This window comes from Lepisosteus platostomus, chromosome 18 (assembly GCF_059453375.1).
Source record: "Lepisosteus platostomus isolate fLepPlt1 chromosome 18, fLepPlt1.hap1, whole genome shotgun sequence".
In the NCBI taxonomy this organism is placed as follows: Eukaryota; Metazoa; Chordata; class Actinopteri; order Semionotiformes; family Lepisosteidae; genus Lepisosteus; species Lepisosteus platostomus.
This window is the reverse complement of record NC_142628.1, coordinates 15,995,765-16,017,816: the sequence shown is the minus strand read 5'-3', so window position 1 is coordinate 16,017,816 and position 22,052 is coordinate 15,995,765. Positions and strand designations below refer to the sequence as shown.

The 22,052-nt window shown below is 56.3% G+C and overlaps 1 protein-coding gene across 2 annotated transcripts in view; it reads right to left on the bottom strand.

Moving 5' to 3' along the window:
• The window catches only part of LOC148645785 (uncharacterized), a 40,220-nt gene extending 19,250 nt beyond the window's left edge, over positions 1 to 20,970 (bottom strand). The window contains exons 1-29 of one of the 2 annotated variants that reach the window (XM_088611077.1): positions 20,793 to 20,970; positions 18,507 to 18,672; positions 18,166 to 18,225; positions 17,910 to 17,966; positions 17,658 to 17,741; positions 17,400 to 17,447; positions 16,225 to 16,284; positions 15,600 to 15,668; positions 14,585 to 14,813; positions 14,213 to 14,333; positions 14,028 to 14,118; positions 13,668 to 13,771; positions 11,789 to 11,999; positions 11,589 to 11,711; positions 11,254 to 11,374; positions 10,902 to 11,040; positions 9,829 to 9,933; positions 9,630 to 9,702; positions 9,409 to 9,546; positions 8,473 to 8,670; positions 8,008 to 8,102; positions 7,309 to 7,441; positions 6,441 to 6,684; positions 6,280 to 6,347; positions 5,131 to 5,240; positions 4,442 to 4,587; positions 3,854 to 3,995; positions 2,729 to 2,836; positions 1,494 to 1,682 (exon numbers count right to left, since the gene is read on the bottom strand). In XM_088611077.1, the coding sequence (XP_088467203.1) occupies positions 1,494 to 1,682; positions 2,729 to 2,836; positions 3,854 to 3,995; positions 4,442 to 4,587; positions 5,131 to 5,240; positions 6,280 to 6,347; positions 6,441 to 6,684; positions 7,309 to 7,441; positions 8,008 to 8,102; positions 8,473 to 8,670; positions 9,409 to 9,546; positions 9,630 to 9,702; positions 9,829 to 9,933; positions 10,902 to 11,040; positions 11,254 to 11,374; positions 11,589 to 11,711; positions 11,789 to 11,999; positions 13,668 to 13,771; positions 14,028 to 14,118; positions 14,213 to 14,333; positions 14,585 to 14,813; positions 15,600 to 15,668; positions 16,225 to 16,284; positions 17,400 to 17,447; positions 17,658 to 17,741; positions 17,910 to 17,966; positions 18,166 to 18,225; positions 18,507 to 18,558 (3,318 nt within the window). In that variant the 5' untranslated portion in view covers positions 18,559 to 18,672; positions 20,793 to 20,970. Of the gene's footprint in view, positions 1 to 1,493; positions 1,683 to 2,728; positions 2,837 to 3,853; positions 3,996 to 4,441; positions 4,588 to 5,130; positions 5,241 to 6,279; positions 6,348 to 6,440; positions 6,685 to 7,308; positions 7,442 to 8,007; positions 8,103 to 8,472; positions 8,671 to 9,408; positions 9,547 to 9,629; positions 9,703 to 9,828; positions 9,934 to 10,901; positions 11,041 to 11,253; positions 11,375 to 11,588; positions 11,712 to 11,788; positions 12,000 to 13,667; positions 13,772 to 14,027; positions 14,119 to 14,212; positions 14,334 to 14,584; positions 14,814 to 15,599; positions 15,669 to 16,224; positions 16,285 to 17,399; positions 17,448 to 17,657; positions 17,742 to 17,909; positions 17,967 to 18,165; positions 18,226 to 18,506; positions 18,891 to 20,792 lie in introns of those variants that run through there. The other variant, XM_088611078.1, reaches the window with a different exon arrangement.
• Between the last annotated feature and the right edge of the window lie 1,082 nt (positions 20,971 to 22,052).

The window sequence follows — 22,052 nt, the reverse complement described above, 5'->3', positions numbered from 1 at the left end:
GAAGGGAGGGGTGGGGCTGTGAAGGTGCAGTGGAAGGGAGGGGTGGGGCTGTGGAGGTGCAGTGGAAGGGAGGGGGCGGGGCTGTGGAGGTGCAGTGGAAGGGAGGGGTGGGGCTGTGGAGGTGCAGTGGAAGGGAGGGGGCGGGGCTGTGGAGGTGCAGTGGAAGGGATGGGGTGGGGCTGTGAAGGTGCAGTGGAAGGGAGGGGGCGGGGCTGTGGAGGTGCAGTGGAAGGGAGGGGCGGGGCTGTGGAGGTGCAGTGGAAGGGAGGGGCGGGGCTGTGGAGGTGCAGTGGAAGGGAGGGGTGGGGCTGTGAAGGTGCAGTGGAAGGGAGGGGTGGGGCTGTGGAGGTGCAGTGGAAGGGAGGGGGCGGGGCTGTGGAGGTGCAGTGGAAGGGATGGGGTGGGGCTGTGAAGGTGCAGTGGAAGGGAGGGGGCGGGGCTGTGGAGGTGCAGTGGAAGGGAGGGGCGGGGCTGTGGAGGTGCAGTGGAAGGGAGGGGCGGGGCTGTGGAGGGTGAGTGACAGGAGGGGGCGGGGCTGAGGAGGCGGGGTGGCAGGAGGGGGCAGAGCTGTGGAGGTGCAGTGGAAGGGAGGGGGCAGGGCTGTGGAGATGCAGTGGAAGGGAGGGGTGGGGCTGTGGAGGTGCAGTGGAAGGGAGGGGCGGGGCTGTGGAGGTGCAGTGGAAGGGAGGGGTGGGGCTGTGAAGGTGCAGTGGAAGGGAGGGGTGGGGCTGTGGAGGTGCAGTGGAAGGGAGGGGGCGGGGCTGTGGAGGTGCAGTGGAAGGGATGGGGTGGGGCTGTGAAGGTGCAGTGGAAGGGAGGGGGCGGGGCTGTGGAGGTGCAGTGGAAGGGAGGGGCGGGGCTGTGGAGGTGCAGTGGAAGGGAGGGGCGGGGCTGTGGAGGTGCAGTGGAAGGGAGGGGCGGGGCTGTGGAGGTGCAGTGGAAGGGAGGGGCGGGGCTGTGGAGGTGGAGTGGAGGGGATGGGGCGGGGCTGTGGAGATGCAGTGGAAGGGAGGGGCGGGGCTGTGGAGGTGCAGTGGAAGGGATGGGGTGGGGCTGTGAAGGTGCAGTGGAAGGGAGGGGCGGGGCTGTGGAGGTGGAGTGGAAGGGAGGGGTGGGGCTGTGAAGGTGCAGTGGAAGGGAGGGGGCAGGGCTGTGGAGGTGCAGTGGAAGGGAGGGGCGGGGCTGTGGAGGTGCAGTGGAAGGGAGGGGGCAGGGCTGTGGAGGTGCAGTGGAAGGGAGGGGGCAGGGCTGTGGAGGTGGAGTGGAAGGGATGGGGTGGGGCTGTGGAGGTGGAGTGGAAGGGATGGGGTGGGGCTGTGGAGGTGCAGTGGAAGGGAGGGGCGGGGCTGTGGAGGTGCAGTGGAAGGGAGGGGGCAGGGCTGTGGAGATGCAGTGGAAGGGATGGGGCGGGGCTGTGGAGGTGCAGTGGCAGGAGGGGGTGGGGCTGTGGAGGTGGAGTAAATGGAAGGGGCGGGGCTGCAGTGCTTGCCTACCTGGGTGCTCTTCATCAGCTTGACGATGAGATTCATGTTTCTGTTCCAGATCAGGACCAGCTTGTTGCTGCTGTAGGGGATGGTGGCAGTAACGACCAGATACAGGCTGTTGTCATGGACGGTGAAGTTGGCAGAGGCGGACGGGGGAGTGACGGTGTACGTTTCGCCAGCCAGCTCTATGGACACGTCCTACAGGAGCAGCCGGACAGCAGGGTGGTCAGACATGCTCAACAGGGACAGCGAGAGGGCGCAGTGAGGTATGTGTCTCAGTGCCTCAATCTAGGATCTGCACACAGATGTTCAAAGCTGAATATTCTCAATTCAGTTACTGCAACCAGAAATGATTACAGCTAGCTAACAGTATCTGGGTCTCTAATGTACATTTCTTTTTCAAAATGTAAAAGTGGCATGCAGATGAAGAAACTGTTAATAATAATAATAATTCCTTACACTTATATAGCGCTTTTCTGGACACTCCACTCAAAGTGCTTTACAGGTAATGGGGATCCCCTCCACCCCCACCAGTGTGCAGCCCCACCTGGATGATGCTCCAGTCCTCTCACACACACCAGCTCTCAGTGGGGAGGAGAGCAGAGTGATGAAGCCAGTTCAGAGAGGGGGGTTATTAGGAGGCCATGACTGGTAAAGGCCAGGGGGAAATTTGGCCAGGACACCAGGGTAACACCCCTACTGTTTTCGAGAAGCGCCCTGGGATTTTTAATGACCACAGAGAGTCAGGACCTCAGTTTTACATCTCATCCGAAGGACGGCGCCTGTTTACAGTACAGTGTCCCCATCACTATACTGGGGCATTAGGACCCACACAGACCGCAGGGTGAGCGCCCCCTGCTGGCCCCACTAACACCTCTTCCAGCACCATCCTTAGTTTTTCCCAGGAGGTCTCCCATCCAGGTACTGCTGAGCTTCAGTGGGCTGCCAGTTGTGAGTTGCAGGGTGATATGGCTGCTGGCTGTATTGTAGTTGACAACAGTTGTAGTGACAACTGTTGCTGTTATTGTTATAATATAAAGGGGAAACAATCTCATCTGTACTCATGAAATCTCAGAACAGCAGAAAGAGCTCAGCCAGTTTCCCAGTTCCTCAGTGAAGTGCTGCCGGAGAGCCGCCCAGCCTGCCCTGTCCACAGCAGTGGGCAGCCTGGGGCCCAGACCTGCTGCTGCCATCCACAGGGACGGGGGGAGTGGCGGTCTGCAGTGTCCGGAGAGGCCTCTCACCCCAACGGTGAGCCGGACGGCCCGGGAGCAGGTGGGCCCCAGGGTCTCACACAAGACCACCTTGGACTCGAGGGAGAAACGGCCCTGGTCAGCGCCGTCACACGTGTCCTGGAAACACACACACGGGACAGAAACACGGAAAGCTCCAGGCACTGCTGCATGAAGAAAAGCCCAGTCTGCAGACCTGCACACAGCACTGGTCCGGCCGGGGCTGCTCTCTCCCCAACTCCCACTCTCTCAGTATCGATCACTATTGATCTCACTCTCTCAGTATCGATCACTATTGATCTCACTCTCTCAGTGACCCCGATCGGCCCCCAGTATTGATCTCACTCTCTCGGGGACCCCGATCGGCCCCCAGTATTGATCAGTATTGATCTCACTCTCTCAGGGACCCCAATCAGCTCCCAGTATTGATCAGTATTGATCTCACTCTCTCACTCTTGATCACTATTGATCTCACTCTCTCAGTGACCCCGATCGGCCCCCAGTATTGATCTCACTCTCTCGGGGACCCCGATCGGCCCCCAGTATTGATCAGTATTGATCTCACTCTCTGAGGGACTCCGATCAGCCCCCAGTATTGATCAGTATTGATCTCACTCTCTCGGGGACCCCGATCGGCCCCCAGTATTGATCAGTATTGATCTCACTCTCTCGGGGACCCCGATCGGCCCCCAGTATTGATCCCACTCTCTCAGTGACCCCGATCGGCCCCCAGTATTGATAAGTATTGATCTCACTCTCTCAGTGACCCCGATCAGCCCCAGTATTGATCTCACTCTCTCAGTGACCCCGATCGGCCCCAGTATTGATCCCACTCTCTCGGGGACCCCGATCGGCCCCCAGTATTGATCCCACTCTCTCAGTGACCCCGATCAGCCCCAGTATTGATCCCACTCTCTCAGTGACCCCGATCAGCCTCAGTATTGAACAGTATTGATCTCACTCTCTCGGTGACCCCGATCAGCCCCAGTATTGATCCCACTCTCTCAGTGACCCCGATCAGCCCCAGTATTGATCAGTATTGATCTCACTCTCTCAGTGACCCCGATCAGCCCCCAGCTCACAGAAAGCCGCGTGCTCCCCCACCCTTGGGTCTCGAAGACTGCGCTCTGAGCCCACCTGCAGCAGCGTGTAGGCACAGCTGCCGTCGAAGACGAACCTCCTGTCGTCGAAGGTCCTGAAGTGGCCCTCGCCGTACTGCACGCAGGTGCCCGGACACACTGACCGCATCACGCAGTCCCAGCGGCCAGCCCGGCAGGTGCTGCAGAGAGACGGGACCGAAGTGGACACTCACTCATCAGAGCTGCTCTCCGAGTGGACTGTCCTTCGGTCAGTGACATGAATCCACAAGCCACTCATTCTGAAAACACTTCCAGCTCTGGGTGTTTTAAGGATCATTTTCCAGTCTCTAACTGCAGCATAAGCTATTGTGTTATTTTAATAAATACTCTATATGTTACAGAAGCAGTGCACAGCAGAGCCCAGAGGGCATTACCCTGATTTCTGTGCGTGATGAAGTGTGGTTACCGAGCTCTCGTCAGGAATGTGTTAAGTCAGATGCACCATGCTGATTTGTTCCTACAGATCGGTGACACTCTGATGCTGGAGAGATACAGGGTCTCGTGGTTCTTTGACGGTACTGGGCACAGGAGCCCCTGGAGTTTCCTGCAGCTCCTGCAGGACAGCGGGTGAAGTGCTGGTGTTTACCAGCTCTGGCACTCTGTCTGCAGCACAGTGTTTGCCTGGTAGAAGGTCTCCCCCTGCTGGCAGGAGCAGTCCTCCGGAGCCACACAGCCCAGAAGCTCGTCCTCGTACTGGCCATTAGGGCAGAAGCACTCGCTCTCACAGGTCATCTGGGACACAACAACAAAACCACAAAAATAACATGATAAGATAAGGTTGCAGAAGGAATGTCCAGGTTAAGTATTACTGCACATCCGGTGTGCACTGATAGAGCCTGTCTGCAGTTCTATCTGACTGGCTTGAGCTGAGGACCGGTTCCCACCCTGATTGTATCTTACTGCGGTACCAGCATGGGTGGGTGGAGTACAGCTCAGTGAGATCCTGCCCAGGGCCGAGTGAAGCACAACAAGACGGGCTGCAGGAACGTGTGGCAGAACTGAAAGCAGACAGCCGAAACACAGCACTGCCCTGTGAAATGACCATGCACATTGACTGTGCTCACACAAGCTCTGTCCAGACTGAGCAACACAAGCACTTAAGCAGATCCAGCAGGTCACCACGCTCAGCCAGACATGTGTCTGGACAGGGGATCAGTGAAGCACACGGACTGCAGCAGTAGACTGGGGCAGCGAACATCAGCAATAACAGGGACACTGAACTAGCTGCCATGTTCTCTGCTCTTAAAGGATGAAGAAAGAGAAAAAGTGTATTACACATATGGCGCCAATTCTCAAGTCCTGGCACGTGGGTTCACAAGCTTTCTGGGTCTCATTGACACAGGAGTGGAAGATCTTCGGAGGGGTGCACAGGCTGGAGAGGTCATCTGCAACAACAACATACTGAATAGGCACAACACACACTGTCAGGACCTGAGCACTCTTGCCCCCCAGCAGGCTGAGAGACACAGAGTGACCTGCTCTAACTCTCCCAGGCCCTGGTCTCTCACTCTGAGCCCCAGCAGGCTGAGAGACACAGAGTGACCTGCTCTACTCTCCCAGGCCCTGGTCTCTCACTCTGAGCCCCAGCAAGGTAAGAGACACAGAGTGACCTGCTCTAACTCTCCCAGGCCCTGGTCTCTCACTCTGAGCCCCAGCAGGCTGAGAGACACAGAGTGACCTGCCCTAACTCTCCCAGGCCCTGGTCTCTCACTCTGAGCCCCAGCAGGGTGAGAGACACAGAGTGACCTGCTCTACTCTCCCAGGCCCTGGTCTCTCACTCTGAGCCCCAGCAGGCTGAGAGACACAGAATGACCTACTCTAACTCTCCCAGGCCCTGGTCTCTCACTCTGAGCCCCAGCAGGCTGAGAGACACAGAGTGACCTTCTCTACTCTCCCAGGTCCTGGTCTCTCACTCTGAGCCCCAGCAGGCTGAGAGACACAGAGTGACCTGCTCTACTCTCCCAGGCCCTGGTCACTCACTCTGAGCCCCAGCAGGGTGAGAGACACAGAGTGACCTACTCTAACTCTCCCAGGCCCTGGTCTCTCACTCTGAGCCCCAGCAGGCTGAGAGACACAACATGGTGACCAGCTCTTAGACAGAGCTCTATTAGTCAGTTCTCATTGTTTCGCTGTTGATCTTGTTGACAAGCTCAGAGCTACGAAGACGCTGCATCAATCAGTATTATCTTTTTACATTTGATAAAGGTGGTGTTGTAAAGTCATGACAATCACCCTCGAAGGTCAGGAAACTATCACATACAGAAATGCTTTTGAGAACTGAAGATAAGATGATTAGCTGTTTTGGCTGACTAAGACAATGTGTCAGCTCGCTGGTGTTTTTTCTGATAAAACAAATATTGAATCAAGCTGGTTTGCTGGGTCAGTACAATTTCAGATTTCTGATATTTTATTTCATATACAGACCTTGCTCTTCGCCTTGGGGAAGTAAACCTCTGGAGCCCTCGCAGTCCAGCACCCCAGAGCTGCACAGGCTGCAAGACAGCGAGACAAGCAGGAGTTCGATCCGCACGGCGGGAAGGGGCCCTCCGCCGACCGCCGGAGCACAGCGCCGCGCGCGCACTGACCAGGTCAGTCCGTCCAGCTGGACGGCGCTCCCCGCGGGGAAGTAGCGGTTGTCCTCGAAGCAGGGGCAGCTGGCCGGGGGCACGCAGGAGCCCAGCTGGTCCAGGTAGGTGCCCGGCGGGCAGCTGCAGCCCTCCAGCAGGACGGGGCTGGGGGAACAGGTCGCCCCCGGGCTCAGTGACCGGCAGGTGCGCCCGCACAAGGAGCCGTTCTGCATGAACTCCTGGTTCTGGGGGCAGGTCACCGCTGCGGAGAAGCACACGTTTCACTTAGAAACCATGACTGCCGGGAATCTGCCGGGGTCCAGACACTCGGGGTGCGATCTGTGGGGAGAACTGCTGTCTCCTAGCCACCCTGGCCTTGGGTTTCGCTGTGAGGGCCACTCCTAGATTTACTGGCGCACAGAATCAGACACCATGACTCTGCGCTGTCGGACTCACTGACCAGCCTGACGTGGATCTTTGCCAGGCTGGGGGTCTCAGTGTGGCTGAGGATTGGGTTAGAGACCCTGGTGTTACTTCGGACCCTATGCTGTCATTTGAAGCTCATGTTGGGAATATCACAATCCTGCTCCCACCTGTGTGACATTGCTTCATCATTTTTCAACTACTGTAGCACCTTTCTTGGCTCCCAGTGAAACTCAGGCTGGGCTTTAAGCTGTATAAGACCCTGCATGAATAAAGCCAAGATCTTAGATCTGCTTCTCACTCTTCTGAAGATCAGAATCCACACAGTGGTCAATATGCACACGCACACGCACACACACACACACACACACCCACACACACACACACACACACACACACACACACACACACACACACATACACACACACACACACACACTGCCCCCTGATGCCCCTGGCTCACCGCAGTGCACAGTCTCATTCCACCAGTTCTTCAGGACCATGCCCTTCTCTGCACAGGCCCGGGAGTAGGATTGCAAGGCACCACACAGGTAGTCCTGGGTCTCCTCGTAGTTACAGACCTCATACAGGCACCTCTGCACAGGAGAACACAGCAGGATGAGCTCATGACTTACTGAGATCATACAGGCACCTCTGCACAGGAGAGCACAGCAGGATGAGCTCATGACTTACTGAGATCATACAGGCACCTCTGCACAGGAGAACACAGCAGGATGAGCTCATGACTTACTGAGATCATACAGGCACCTCTGCACAGGAGAGCACAGCAGGATGAGCTCATGACTTACTGAGATCATACAGGCACCTCTGCACAGGAGAGCACAGCAGGATGAGCTCATGACGTACAGAGATCATACTGCTCTGTTCACAGGAGAGCACAGCAGGATGAGCTCATGACGTACAGATACTGAGATCATACTGTTCTGGCTGCTTCACCACCCTCCCAGCGCAGTTCATAACACTACACCCCAGTCAGTATTTAGAAAGAGTTCCACAAGAAACTGCTCCTGACTAGCAGGCTGTGGTGCAATGTGTGCTTGGACAGAGCGGACCGTGACGGACAGGAGTGACCGAGCTGGTCCCGAGCGTCTCGGGGAACAGGGCTTTGCGAGAGCCCAGGGAGAGAGGGGGTCCTCCTCACCTTGAAGTAGCTGAGGGGGTTCACCTCGCCGTGGCACTGCCCGAAGACACTGGACTTGTTCAGAAGAGCCCTGCAGTGGGTGCTGGCGTATTCAGCTGCAGCAATGCCAAGGGAAACATGAAACACCACCCACTCCTAAAGACCAGCTGACCCGCTGGCTGTGACTAACAAACCGCAGCCCCATGAAATCCTTCTCTTTCTGCACACAGCTACTCACAAGCAATCAGAAACAAAGTTCCTTAAGCATCATGGATAGTTCTACTGTGTAGAGTCAGATTTACCCTGGTAACTTAGAGTGAGCCTTCCTGTGTGAACCTGCTGTATAAATCTCATTGCATTTACCCTCGCGGTGGAGAGGTTACTCACAGATCTGCATGATTGTATCCTCCCCATGCGCATGAATAAAGGACTCTGCTTGACCACACCTAACCTGAGGGAGTTCCTAAGCTTTCCTCACTCACTGACCCGCGGGCGCCGGTCTCTGCAGCAGGCTGCCGTCGCCGGCCTCGCTCCAGCGGCAGGGGTCCGGGTCCGTGTTCCGGGGGCTGGCGCACCGGCTGCGGAGCCTCCAGGAGTGGACGAAGCGCGAGGCGATGCCCTCCCGGATCCCCATGCTGTTCTTGAAGTCGTCCCGGGAGTTGTCATTGAAATTCCCGCAGAGCCCTGGGAACGCAGAGCGCGCGATGGGGCCTGGGGGGGGTCTGCGGTCTTCCGCAGGCCTGAAGAAGCCCCGCTCGCTTATTTTACGGTCTCGTTATCCCCACGTCACCCCCCGAACTCCCCCGTGCTCTCTCCTGCCTTTCTCACAGAAGCAAAGGTCCTCCCCATGACCTCTGACCCCCCGACCCCTAGCCTGGCGTCACCTCGCCTCGGTCGTCCGGCGCCTCTTTCGCGGGGTGGGAGAGCGACACCCCTCACGGCAGCACCCCAGCTAGAGGAAGAGGGTCTGTACCAAGCTCTGGAACTCTCTGCCCAAGGGTATCAGAGAGTCTCCTTCTCTAAACTCCTTCAGACCCTCTTCTTCAGAAAAGCCTTTACTTCACTGGTTCCACTCTTCACCCCTCTGCTTTTCCTAGTACCACCATCCACGGTCTGCTCTGTATTGTTTTTTTATGGGCAGAGTGGTGGCTCTGTGGCTCAGGATCTGCTCCTCTGGCTGGAAGGTTGCCGGTTCAAATCCCGCAGCTGGCAGAGGAATCCTACTCTGTTGGGCCCCTGAGCAAGGCCCTTCACCCCAACTGCTCCAGGGGTGCCGTATAAATGACTGTTAATTGTTGTATTCTTCTTATTTATTGTTGTTATCATCCTGTAAAGCACTTTGAGAAGCCACCTTTAAAGGCGCTATAGACAGTACAATCAAGTTTATTATTATCTTCCGCAGAGCCGGACCCCGACCCTGACCTTTCGTCAGTCCGAAGAGCTTCTTCTCCGCCCGCAGGTACACGCTGAGGACCGGCTGCAGCTGCAGCTGCAGGGTCAGCCAGGGCCACATGTCCACCTGCAGGAAGCTGGACGACTGGTTGAAAATGACGAAGTGCTCTGGGGGGGGGAGGACAGAGCGGGTTGGGGCGTGCAGCCATGGTGACACGCAGCGCCCCGGGAGGCGCAGTCGGGGGCTGTACCTGTTCGGAGGGGGAGGTGCTGGACTTTCTGATTCTCCACTTGAACTCCGTGCCGGTCGAGGCTGAAGGTGGCCTGCGGACACGCGGAAGGGAGCGCGCTGTCAGTTCGCTTTCGGAGACGCGAAATGCTTCGTTACCTCGTCATCTTCGCGGGGTGCGAGGCGGCCCGGCTCGGGGCAGGACCGCAGGGGTCCGGTACCTGCGTGGAGGCGAAGGAGACGGCCGTCAGGCAGGACTGCCGCTCTCCGGCGCCGCACTTGTGGAAGTGTCCCATCACCATGCCGCCCCAGGGCAGGAGAGCGCTCTGAGGACACAGCAGCGCACGCACAGTGACACAGCGTACTGTACACTCACACTGCACAGGAGGCCAGGAGATCAGACACAACACTGCAAGCCAGAGCAGATAAGGCCTACAGTAAGATACAGGCGATGAAATAGCAAAGGAAAGGATATTGAATAAGAAGGAAGAGGGAAGCCAATCTATTCAGGATAAAAAAAATATACTGTAATAAAACACGTAATAGTAATAAATGGTCAGACGTACATCCCATCCATATTAAAATAATGAATGGCAACTGGATGTCCTGTAGACTTTTGATAACTTGCAGACAAATAAAAGATTTTCATTCTTAACCTTCCATCTTGTATCCTAACCCTCTGGGCTGCGGCGCATGAGAGGAGAGAAACGCTGGGTGCCCGTTTCGAGACTGGGGGCAGAGTGGAGCGGGATGCTCTGGCCACGTGTGCCAGGCGGGGCTGACTTCAGTCACTGCGTCTCCAGGGACAGACTGCGGGTGTCTTAGTCAGGGCGCAGGAGCGAGGCAGGAGGAGCGAGGCAGGAGGAGAGGAGCAGGGAGGCAGGAGGAGTGAGGCAGGAGGAGAGGAGCAAGAGGCAGGAGGCAGGAGGCGGGAGGAAAGGAGCAGGAGGAGGGAGGAGGGAAGCAGGAGGAGAGGAGCAGGAGGAAGGAGGAGAGTAGCAGGGAGGCAGGAGGAGAGGAGCAGGAGGCAGGAGGAGCAAGGCAGGAGGAGCGAGGCAGGAGGAGAGGAGCAAGGAGGCAGGAGGAGCGAGGCAGGAGGAGAGGAGCAAGAGGCAGGAGGCAGGAGGCGGGAGGAGAGGAGCAGGAGGAGGGAGGAGGGAAGCAGGAGGAGAGGAGCAGGAGGAAGGAGGAGAGGAGCAGGAGGCAGGAGAAGGGAGGAGGGAGGAGAGAGGCAGGAGGAGAGGAGCAGGAGGCAGGAGGCAGGAGACAGGGGGGCGGGAGGCAGGTGTCTGACCTTGAGCAGCACGTAGGTGCAGGAGCCGTGGAAGCGGTACTTGTGCGAGTCGAAGCTGGTGACGTGGGAGCCGCCCTCCACCGCGCAGGTGTGTGGGCAGAAGCGCTCCTTGCACTCCCAGCGGCTGTTGAGGCACACGCTGCGTGCACAGGGGACAGCAGAGCCTTTAATTCACCTGCAGGGCACGTCACATCGCCACGCCACTGAGCTACACCCACAGCCTCAGCAGGGCCTGGCACAGACTGCGCAACGTCTCTGGACAGCGCTGGGTTCTGTGCCACGCTGCACGAGCTGATTCTAACAGTACTGAAAGGCTGTGCACGTTGCGGAAACAAGCTACAGGTCAACTCACCATGATTCACAGCGAGACTCCCTTCTCTGCCCCGCCTGGTACTTGTGCCCATTGTTGACACACGGGCACTCTTCCAACTGGACACACCTGCTCTTCTCAGAGATGTTGTCCAGGACCGTTCCTGCGGGTTTTAAAAAGACAGACGGGCCCTGAGTGCATCACCGATCACTTCTTCCTCAATCCATGCAGAACTGCCTTCTTTCTGACCCCATCGCTGGAGCACTGTGGCTCACGCCCAGCCCCTGGCACTGGGCACGACTCGCCAGCAACACTGCAAAACTGCTCCCCTCCTGCAGGGCTGCGCCCGAGCCGCCCGAGACCCCACAGCCACTCACCGTTGGGACAGAAGCAGCCGGGGTTGTAGACAGCGGGACACCTGAACCGGGGCCTGGAGCAGGTCTGCCTGCAGGGGGAGCCTGTCTCCAGGTACACCTGGTTCTCCGGGCAGTGTCCAACGGCTGAGACAGAACAAAGCTCGTCAGCCGTGAGCTCAGAGCCCCCAGCTCTGCGCGTGTGGCAGTGGGAGGTCACTCACTGCACAGGCTGGCCGTCCTCCAGCGGCTGACCGTCTCGGGCGCGATCCTGGCGCACACCCTGGCGTACTCGGTCAGCGTGCTGCAGCTGGACTGCACCTGCCCCTTCTCCGGCCCCAGACACAGGTCCTGCTGGCAGCGGATGACATAGAGCTCCTTGTCCACAGGGCAGTGCAGGGCCACTTTGTCCAGCAGCTCTTTACACAGGTAGGCCTGGGAGAGCAGACAGCGCAAGAGTCGGTCTGAGCAACCGCTCTCTCAGAGAGCTGCTGTCCATGCACAGGCCTGTCAGCCAACCTCCTCTCTCTCCTCTCAGAGCTCTGTGCACAGGCCTGTCAGCCAACCTCCTCTCTCTCCCCTCAGAGCTCTGTGCACAGGCCTGTCAGCCAACCTCCTCTCTCTCCTCTCAGAGCTCTGTGAACAGGCCTGTCAGCCAACCTCCTCTCTCTCCTCTCAGAGCTCTGTGCACAGGCCTGCCAGCCAACCTCCTCTCTCTCCTCTCAGAGCTCTGTGCACAGGCCTGTCAGCCAACCTCCTCTCTCTCCTCTCAGAGCTCTGTGCACAGGCCTGTCAGCCAACCTCCTCTCTCTCCTCTCAGAGCTCTGTGCACAGGCCTGTCAGCCAACCTTCTCTCTCTCCTCTCAGAGCTCTGTGCACAGGCCTGTCAGCCAACCTCCTCTCTCTCCCCTCAGAGCTCTGTGCACAGGCCTGTGAGCCACAGCCTTCTCTCTCCTCTCAGAGCTCTGTGCACAGGCCTGTCAGCCAACCTCCTCTCTCTCCTCTCAGAGCTCTGTGCACAGGCCTGTGAGCCACAGTCTTCTCTCTCCTCTCAGAGCTCTGTGCACAGGCTTGTCAGCCAACCTCCTCTCTCTCCTCTCGGAGCTCTGTGCACAGGCCTGTCAGCCACAGCCTTCTCTCTCCTCTCAGAGCTCTGTGCACAGGCCTATCAGCCAACCTCCTCTCTCTCCTCTCAGAGCTCTGTGCACAGGCCTGTGAGCCACAGTCTTCTCTCTCCTCTCAGAGCTCTGTGCACAGGCCTGTCAGCCAACCTCCTCTCTCTCCTCTCAGAGCTCTGTGCACAGGCCTGTCAGCCAACCTCCTCTCTCTCCTCTCAGAGCTCTGTGCACAGGCCTGTCAGCCAACCTTCTCTCTCCTCTCAGAGCTCTGTGCACAGGCCTGTGAGCCACAGCCTTCTCTCTCCTCTCAGAGCTCTGTGCACAGGCCTGTGAGCCACAGCCTTCTCTCTCCTCTCAGAGCTCTGTGCACAGGCCTGTCAGCCAACCTCCTCTCTCTCCTCTCGGAGCTCTGTGCACAGGCCTGTCAGCCACAGCCTTCTCTCTCCTCTCAGAGCTCTGTGCACAGGCCTATCAGCCAACCTCCTCTCTCTCCTCTCAGAGCTCTGTGCACAGGCCTGTGAGCCACAGTCTTCTCTCTTCTCTCAGAGCTCTGTGCACAGGCCTGTCAGCCACAGCCTTCTCTCTCCTCTCAGAGCTCTGTGCACAGGCCTGTCAGCCACAGCCTTCTCTCTCCTCTCAGAGCTCTGTGCACAGGCCTGTCAGCCACAGTCTTCTCTCTCTACCCACCCCGTGTTTTTCACGTGCAGGCCCAGACTGAGTCTGGAGAGTGAGATCAGTGTATAAGGAAACCTCAGACACAGCAGCCATTCACCTCTCACCCTCACCCCTCACCCTCACCCTCACCCTCACCCTCACCCTCACCCTCACCCTCACCCTTCACCTCTGACCTCTGACCTCGCCCCTCACTTCTGCTGTGGGCCCTGCAGCAGGCAGTGAGCTTCTAGAAGACCTCAGCCTGGGGTATTAATTTACACACGAGGCAGCAGCAGAGACAGAAACTTGAATTGCTTTCTTATTATCTTACATATTCAATACAGATGATCCCTGAGGAGCAGCTGGACTCCAGCGGCAGACAGGCTTCGTTCGGATCGTCCTCCTGTTGCTCGTTGGCGAACTGGAATGGTATTACTATGACAACAAGCCAAGACACACAGAAGACACAGAAATTAAGGATGTTGTACAAGATGTCAACTTACGCAAACTCAGAAAGAGCTAAAGCCTCTACTTATTATAGGTTTGGAGTTCAAATCACAAAAAGTTTCCACTGGAAGAAGTTTAAATGTTAATTGCAGCTGAATAAAAACCTCCAAACATTTTAAACTAGAATACGTTTTCCATCATTTACACCTTTTTAAAGGGATCATTTGTAAAAGGCTGAACTTACAGTTCCCTTCAAACTCAGATTTCAAGGGATCACCATTGAAGTCTCCACACAGACCACATGTTCTGTTTTGAAAGTTTTCCCCAACTTCCACCTGAAAGGGGTGAAACGAAGCAGCTGAGATGTACTGCACATGCAGCCACACAGGAGGAGGAGGCCAGGCTGCTGTGGTAAGCCCGCTACCCTACCGTCAGATAGTCCTCACGATTCCACATCACAATGAGGTTGATCGGCTTCACTTCCAGGCGCACCAGAATCCCAAACGTCCGGATCAGGACCCCTTCTGAGAAGAAGGGAAGGGGAATGTTCCTGTGGGGGCGGACAGTCCAGGATCAGGAATCAGGAGACAGGAGACAGAAGAGAGTCCGGGGATAATGTGTCAGCACGTGGGACAGAGGGAGAAGGTGTCATTCTTCGGTTTAGGTTCCCAGAGTTCGTGGCAGTGAGTTAAGGTTCGAGCCCCCTCTGCTGCCATCACTGGGCGGCCATCGATCATCCGGCAAGCCGGGGATTATGGGAAAACCACAGGAAAAGGGAAGAGGAACGAGTGTCAGGCTCACCTCCCATCAAGGGTGATGCCTTCCCTGTTGACCCGGACCGTGGAAGAGGGCAGCTCAATCACGATGCACTGGATGCTGCCCAGAGCATCTCTCCTCATCTGGACGTTGAAGGCGGGGGTCAGGGACCTGCAGTCGCTGGCGAGGATGTAGTTGCAGGTGCCGGAGAAGTCGTACATGAAGTTGTCGAAGGTGTGGAAGTGGCCGAAGCCCCAGGTGCTGCACACTCCAACTTCACCCACAGGACAGAACAGAGCTCGATCACAGCACAGAAACATGCTGTCGCGGGTGGGAAGGGACGAGCCGTGGAATGGCAGGAGAGCGATAAAGACCCTGTGCGTAGCGGTGGGATGGGGGTTAGCCCAGGCTCAGCTGTTCAGGAAATGCCATAGAGACCTAAGCCCTCAGGCCACAGACAGGAGCGACCTGGTGCTCGGCGGGTCTCAGGACATCCGAACCTCAATGCTGAGCACGGAGCAAAGCAGAAGCAGGAAGTAAAGAGGCTACACAACAAGACACACCAGAAAGACATGAATAATCACAGGGAACCAGGAACAGGACAGAAGCAGAGCGCCCTCTAGATGTGCTGGGCGTGACACATACAGAATCTAACGCCCCTATTGTTTCATGGTCCTCTACGTCTGCATGCCAGCAGCCCCCAGAAGGATGCTGAACTCTTTCCACGGGTCTTCACACAGGTCTCACTGCAGATCTAAAGGGGCTCAGGGAAGACCTGGTGGATTGGTGGTGCTGCACACTGGGGGGGGTGGAGGGGATCCCCATTACCTGTAAAGCGCTTTGAGTGGAGTGTCCAGAAAAGCGCTATATAAGTGTAAGCAATTATTATTATTATTATTATTATTATTATTATTATTATTATTTCAACAAGAAACAAAAAGGGCAGCTTGCAAGTGTCTGTTCAAAGATCAACAGACCTCCTTCAGCTGAAAGGGAAGTTAGAGGAAGTGCGTACAGCACAGGAGAACAAGCATGTCATGGACGAGGGGCGTGTCCTCACCTGTCGAGTCAGAATTGTTGAGCACCCTGGGGTCCAGATTCATCCAGTAGGGTCTTACAGAGACGCGCCCTGGGGAGGCACAGGCACAGCGACTCAAAGGCTGCTTGTGTGTAAGGCACCTTAAACCACGAGTGGCTCCGGCCGGGATCTGCTGCATGGGGAGCTCTGAGCTCTCACGTCCTCCTCTGGCCAGTGGGCTCCTTGGGGGTGTCCGGGACGGCGAGGGGCCAGCTGGTCAGTGCTGGCCACCTCTAGGCTGCCCAGGGCCCGGGCCACTCTGATGTGGCTCCATCACCCTGGCGTCTCGGAAGAGGAGCAGCCCTCAGGGAAAGCCCTCCCATTTATTGTGATCTATTGTGATTCTCCCTGAGCCACTCCGCTGTCAGGACTGGACGTGTGTCTGGAGGGCTGTGGGTTCAAACCCCCGATGAGACACCGTTGGCTCCGTGAGAGGAATAAAGCTCCTAAGCTATACTGGGTGCCAATGTCAGTCCCTTCCGATAACATAAATCAGTAATAATTCATCACAGTAAAAGTACCACAGGAACAGATGCTCCAAGACCCTGTTCTTACTCTTCTGGAGTCATCAGATTTTGCATGCTTGCTTTGTAGAGGTTTGTCATACCTTTTGAGGGTAGCCCAGCAGCATAATACAATTCTTGGTCCAGAGTTTGGACATCCTGACCTACAATCAACAATAAAATCTTCCTTTAATGAAATGTAACAAGGAACAATAACTGGGATGTCATGGTATCTCTGGAAACCTGAGATAAAACATACATCTGCTGCTTCTCACTGTGTCCCTTCGTTTTAATGTGAGATTTCTATAAGCATCATGTACACAAGAATGTTTCAGAAACCTTTGTGACTTGTTTATGTGTGTGGGCTGGTGAATGGAAAGAAAAAATAGCAAAAAGTAAGTTGCAAAAAACATATTTTTAACATATTTTTACAAAGGAACAAGTAACAAGGCTGGTGAATGGAAAGAAAAAATAGCAAAAAGTAAGTTGCAAAAAACATATTTTTAACATATTTTTACAAAGGAACAAGTAACAGGTTTATTCCATGCTGAAAAAAAGAAGAAAGAGAACACAACGTTTCGGCCGAAACATTGTGTTTTCTCTCTTCTTTTTTTCAGCATGGAATAAACCTGTTACTTGTTCCTTTGTAGCCTACGCATGCTGATGCAGCTCCCCACCTGAACTACTATATTTTTACAATGACAAGCACATTAATGATGATTTTGTGCTTACAATTATCAGATTTCATACACATATGTTCTGGTCCTGTGTTTTAATTTTTCACCTGTTACATACTTCCCAACAGTCTCCATGCCCTTCATGGTTTTAGCTTAAGTCTCACATTTAAGTAAAACATCTTCAATGAGAAGGTACACCAACTGACTTCCATGCCAATGAATAGAAATAAAAGCACTCTGGCTCACTGGCAGGTGAGGACCCAGGGAATGACACTGGTCTCCGCTGAGCAGAAGCCGAAGCCTTCAGAGAAACACCCTGCCTAACGGACCACAGGCAGCAGCTCCCTGCTTGGACCAGCCCAGAGACGCTCCTGGGCCGCTGTACGGCCAGATTGTCAGGTTGCACGTCGCCTGTCCTGTCCCCAGAGCAGACCTTGCCTCATGACAGTTTACAGCGGGAAATTTCGCACGTCTCATCGTTTTGAAACATTTCTACCACATTGCCTGGCGGCCTCATACTGCTAGGCCACAGTTCTCCGGCCTGCACCCTGCAGGAGTCTCCAGGTCCCTCCTCCCCACCCAGGCGCCTCAGCTGCACTCACCTGCTGGCCCCAGCATGGCTTCTCCTGTCGCAGTGTCGTTGGCAGCTACTGTAGGTGAGAGACAGCACAGACAGGAGGGCACCGAGTCAGTGCAGCTGGTGACGCGTACAAGCGACTGCGACAGTGTCTGAACAGAGCTGGATGGGTGTCAGCTACTACTCGGTGATAATTACCAGGGAGTAAAGCCACGAGAAACCACTGGACATGCGAATAGGATTGACACAGCTGTCTCCTGGCCTGGCAGTGCCACACACTTACACTGAGGTGCGGTGCTATTCTGGGGGTCCACTTGCTCCTGGCCATCATTCAGACCTCTCCACCGGGCCAGCGCCGAGGTCAAAACTGCACAGTGAAAAGCAAAGGAAAGCAAAATGAGCACACGCACAAGCAGATGAGTACACCACGAAGGCACGGAGGAGAGACTGGGATCCCCCCAGCTGCAGGTGGCGGTAGCGCAGGCGAGCTCAGAGCGGACCCGCTGTCCGACAGGGAGGATGGGGGCTCACTCACGCTTGGCCACAGCTCCCTTCAGATCAGCCATCAGGACTGCGGGCTTCAGGTCGGGCCCTGGAGGACAACAATAATGAAGAAGACACCGGCTAAAACGATCTGTGCCATATGCCTCACATTGTTGGTAACAATAATCATAACAACAACAATAATAATAATAATAATAACAATAATAATAACAATAATGTCACTGTTAACAGTTACAGGGAAGCCAGCTATCAAACCCATGTCTTTAAGTTCATGTGGGGATAATCACAGTTTGTCGGAAGGTTCTCCTCTATTGCCTGGTCCAGGGCTTCGTCTTCGGGGTTCGCTCCTGGGGAGACAGTGCACACATTAACGGGGTGCCTCGTTATTCAGGACACTTCAAGGCCAAGACCTCTCGTCCCTGTCCCTCCCTCCGCAAGCCCGAGAAATGAACGCTCTCTTTCGATTTCAGCATTGCGACGAGTTTCAGACAATGCCGAGCAGCGAGTTCCCAGGGTGCCTCCTCACGGCCCCCTGTCTAAATACCTCCGCCCTGCTCCCTGTGCCTCAGCTGCTCCGGGAAGTGGAAGCCTGAGGTTGGAGTATGTGCTCCCCTGTGTGGAAACCTACCCGCGCAGTGCAGAGTGCCGCAGCAGAGCAGCAGCCAGAGCAGCCCAGACATGCTCCCGCGCGCCTCCAGTCAGCTGAGGGCAGCTGGAGCCCGGCCTGCCCCTTCTTATATAGCCAGCGGCCCCCTCTCCACGCTCACACAGCGGCCTCCCCCGCACGGCTCAGCCTGGGAAAGAGGAACAGCCGGGAAACAAACAGGATCTCTGAGAGGGGAGATCCCTCCACAGGGCTGCGGAGGTCGGCGGGAGGGGCGATGATAGATCTCGTGCTCGCGGAGCGGAGAGGACAGCTGTCTGCAGCCCCATTGTTTGCTGCCCGAGCCGATCCTGGGAGCCTGGTGTCAGGCTGCCCTGCTCTCGCTGCAGCGGAGGCAGGCAGTTCTGGTTTGCCCGGGCGAGCCCCAAACTGGCTGGGAGAGCAGCGTCCACACACCTCGCTGCTGCCCCGCTCCGACAGCTCTGCCGTGGGTACAGACGTACAGACCGGGGCGAGAGCGTGACACCTGGACCTCGGGGCACGGCGCCGTGGGTACAGACGTACAGACCGGGGCGAGAGCGTGACACCTGGACCTCGGGGCACGGTGCCGTGGGTACAGACGTACAGACCGGGGCGAGAGCGTGACACCTGGACCTCGGGGCACGGTGCCGTGGGTACAGACGTACAGACCGGGGCGAGAGCGTGACACCTGGACCTCGGGGCACGGTGCCGTGGGTACAGACGTACAGACCGGGGCGAGAGCGTGACACCTGGACCTCGGGCACGGTGCCGTGGGTACAGACGTACAGACCGGGGCGAGAGCGTGACACCTGGACCTCGGGGCACGGTGCCGTGGGTACAGACGTACAGACCGGGGCGAGAGCGTGACACCTGGACCTCGGGGCACGGTGCCGTGGGTACAGACGTACAGACCGGGGCGAGAGCGTGACACCTGGACCTCGGGGCACGGTGCCGTGGGTACAGACGTACAGCCCCGGGCGAGAGCGTGACACCTGGACCTCGGGGCACGGTGCCGTGGGTACAGACGTACAGACCCAGGGCGAGAGCGTGACACCTGGACCTCGGGGCACGGTGCCGTGGGTACAGACGTACAGACCCAGGGCGAGAGCGTGACACCTGGACCTCGGGGCACGGTGCCGTGGGTACAGACGTACAGACCGGGGCGAGAGCGTGACACCTGGACCTCGGGGCACGGTGCCGTGGGTACAGACGTACAGACCGGGGCGAGAGCGTGACACCTGGACCTCGGGCACGGTGCCGTGGGTACAGACGTACAGACCGGGGCGAGAGCGTGACACCTGGACCTCGGGGCACGGTGCCGTGGGTACAGACGTACAGACCGGGGCGAGAGCGTGACACCTGGACCTCGGGGCACGGTGCCGTGGGTACAGACGTACAGACCGGGGCGAGAGCGTGACACCTGGACCTCGGGGCACGGTGCCGTGGGTACAGACGTACAGACCGGGGCGAGAGCGTGACACCTGGACCTCGGGGCACGGTGCCGTGGGTACAGACGTACAGACCGGGGCGAGAGCGTGACACCTGGACCTCGGGGCACGGTGCCGTGGGTACAGACGTACAGACCGGGGCGAGAGCGTGACACCTGGACCTCGGGGCACGGTGCCGTGGGTACAGACGTACAGACCGGGGCGAGAGCGTGACACCTGGACCTCGGGGCACGGTGCCGTGGGTACAGACGTACAGACCGGGGCGAGAGCGTGACACCTGGACCTCGGGGCACGGTGCCGTGGGTACAGACGGCGGGCCTGAACGCAGCTGCCTGCAGAGTCAAGCTCCGGCGGGTCCTGCGCTGCAGTAGCGATGTTCTGCCAGCAGGGGGCTGTCCCGCATGCTTGCTCTGGAAGCAGGTTGACCCTTTCCTGCAGCCCGAACCAGCCTGGGGCTCAGAATGGCCGGAGGCACTGGCACTGTTTCCAAATGGCAGCTTCATGAACACATTTCTTCCACTGCTTACAAGGTCTAGCACAGAAAGGGCTTATTTTCAGTTTTATTAAAACTGAATGTGCACAAGACTGTGTCCTGCTCCTCTGATGAAGCGCGCCAGGTCTGCCCCACAGAACAGACACAGTGTGCGCTGTTGGACCTTCACCTATTGAGCTTCACCTATTGAGCTCAATAAAACTGAATCTGCGCAAGACTGTGTCCTGCTCCTCTGATGAAGAATTTCCTACAACCCAGACAAACAGAGAGGCAGTGCATTCCTGCAGCTACTCAGAAGAGCTTTGTGATCTGAGCTGTGCTCTGCTGTGTCTTGTTTTTCTGAGGTACCTGTGCCCCACAGGCCTGCCACCCCAGGTCACCCCAGGTCACCCCAGGTCAGCCTGTGTCCGAGGTGGGCTGCTGTAGTCCTGTCCAGTGTCCGGTCTCACGACTCTCTCAGGTTTTCTTCTGCGATCCCTGCTTCAGTACAGATAAAAAAAAACAACATTAAGCCAGGTTCATGTTAATTTATTTCAAAATCTAATTTTTATTGAAAATAGCCATTTCCGTGCTGGATCAGCCTGGTCTTCTTTGCTGTAAAAAAGCAGGGCCCTGCGCATGCTGCCACCTAGTGGAGAAAATACAAAGTGCCCCAGAGAGTCCTGAGGCTGCGATCCTCAGTCTGTGAACCAGGAATCTGTCAGATTGGCAGTCTTATTATATTAATGTGCTAAGATTTCATATTTATTTTTATATTTAAAATTTAAAATGGCTTTTTTCCTGGTCTGACTATTAACATGGGACAAGTTATAGCAACTTCGCTAAAATGAAAGTTCAGCAGCGTGTCTCTCAGGACGACTCGAGGGGGCTGTGTCTCCTGGGGCGAGGCGTGGGAGTGCTGGATCACCCCATCTCACCGCTGCTGTGTCCGAGGGGACCCCGGTCAGTCCCTTGGGTTTTGTGCCTTTAATAGCTGGGTGACCCCCTCTCTCATTCAAGACCCACACTGTTAACATAATAGCTACCAGAAATGTACAATCATTATTAGAGCACCACAGTTCAGGTACTGACAAGCATTGTCAGAGCACTGGGGTGGAAGTGGCCGTTTCAGGGTCCCTGGCAGACAGTCACTGCAATGGTGCAATGCTGCATTTCGCAAGTCACAGATGAGTTTCAGCAACATTCAGTTTCTCACCTGAGCTCTAGGAGCTGCTTCTACACCTCACAGGAACTCAAATCCTGTTCCCTGAGCTCGCTCCTTAAAAAGACATTAATTTCACGTGCAGTATGGAATAGATTATACATTAATAGAACAATAAATAATGAACACGATTAATCTTGAGAAATACACAAGAAACAGTGATTAGAGGTCTTTCTTTTCCGAAATACCATCAGTGCAGACAATTGATGCTCTCTCGTGCAGTGTGTACTCAGGCAGGGCCTCCACTGAGCTCTGTTTTCTTTAGATTTCACAGGATCGCCCCCCAAACCTGCAGCCTGTGCAGGTCACTGGATAACAGGGTGGGACTGAGGTTTAGTCAGAACAAGGCCCTACATTTACATAGCTCTTTCATCCCCCAAGTTAGCTTTTGTAACTTGTGGGTTTAT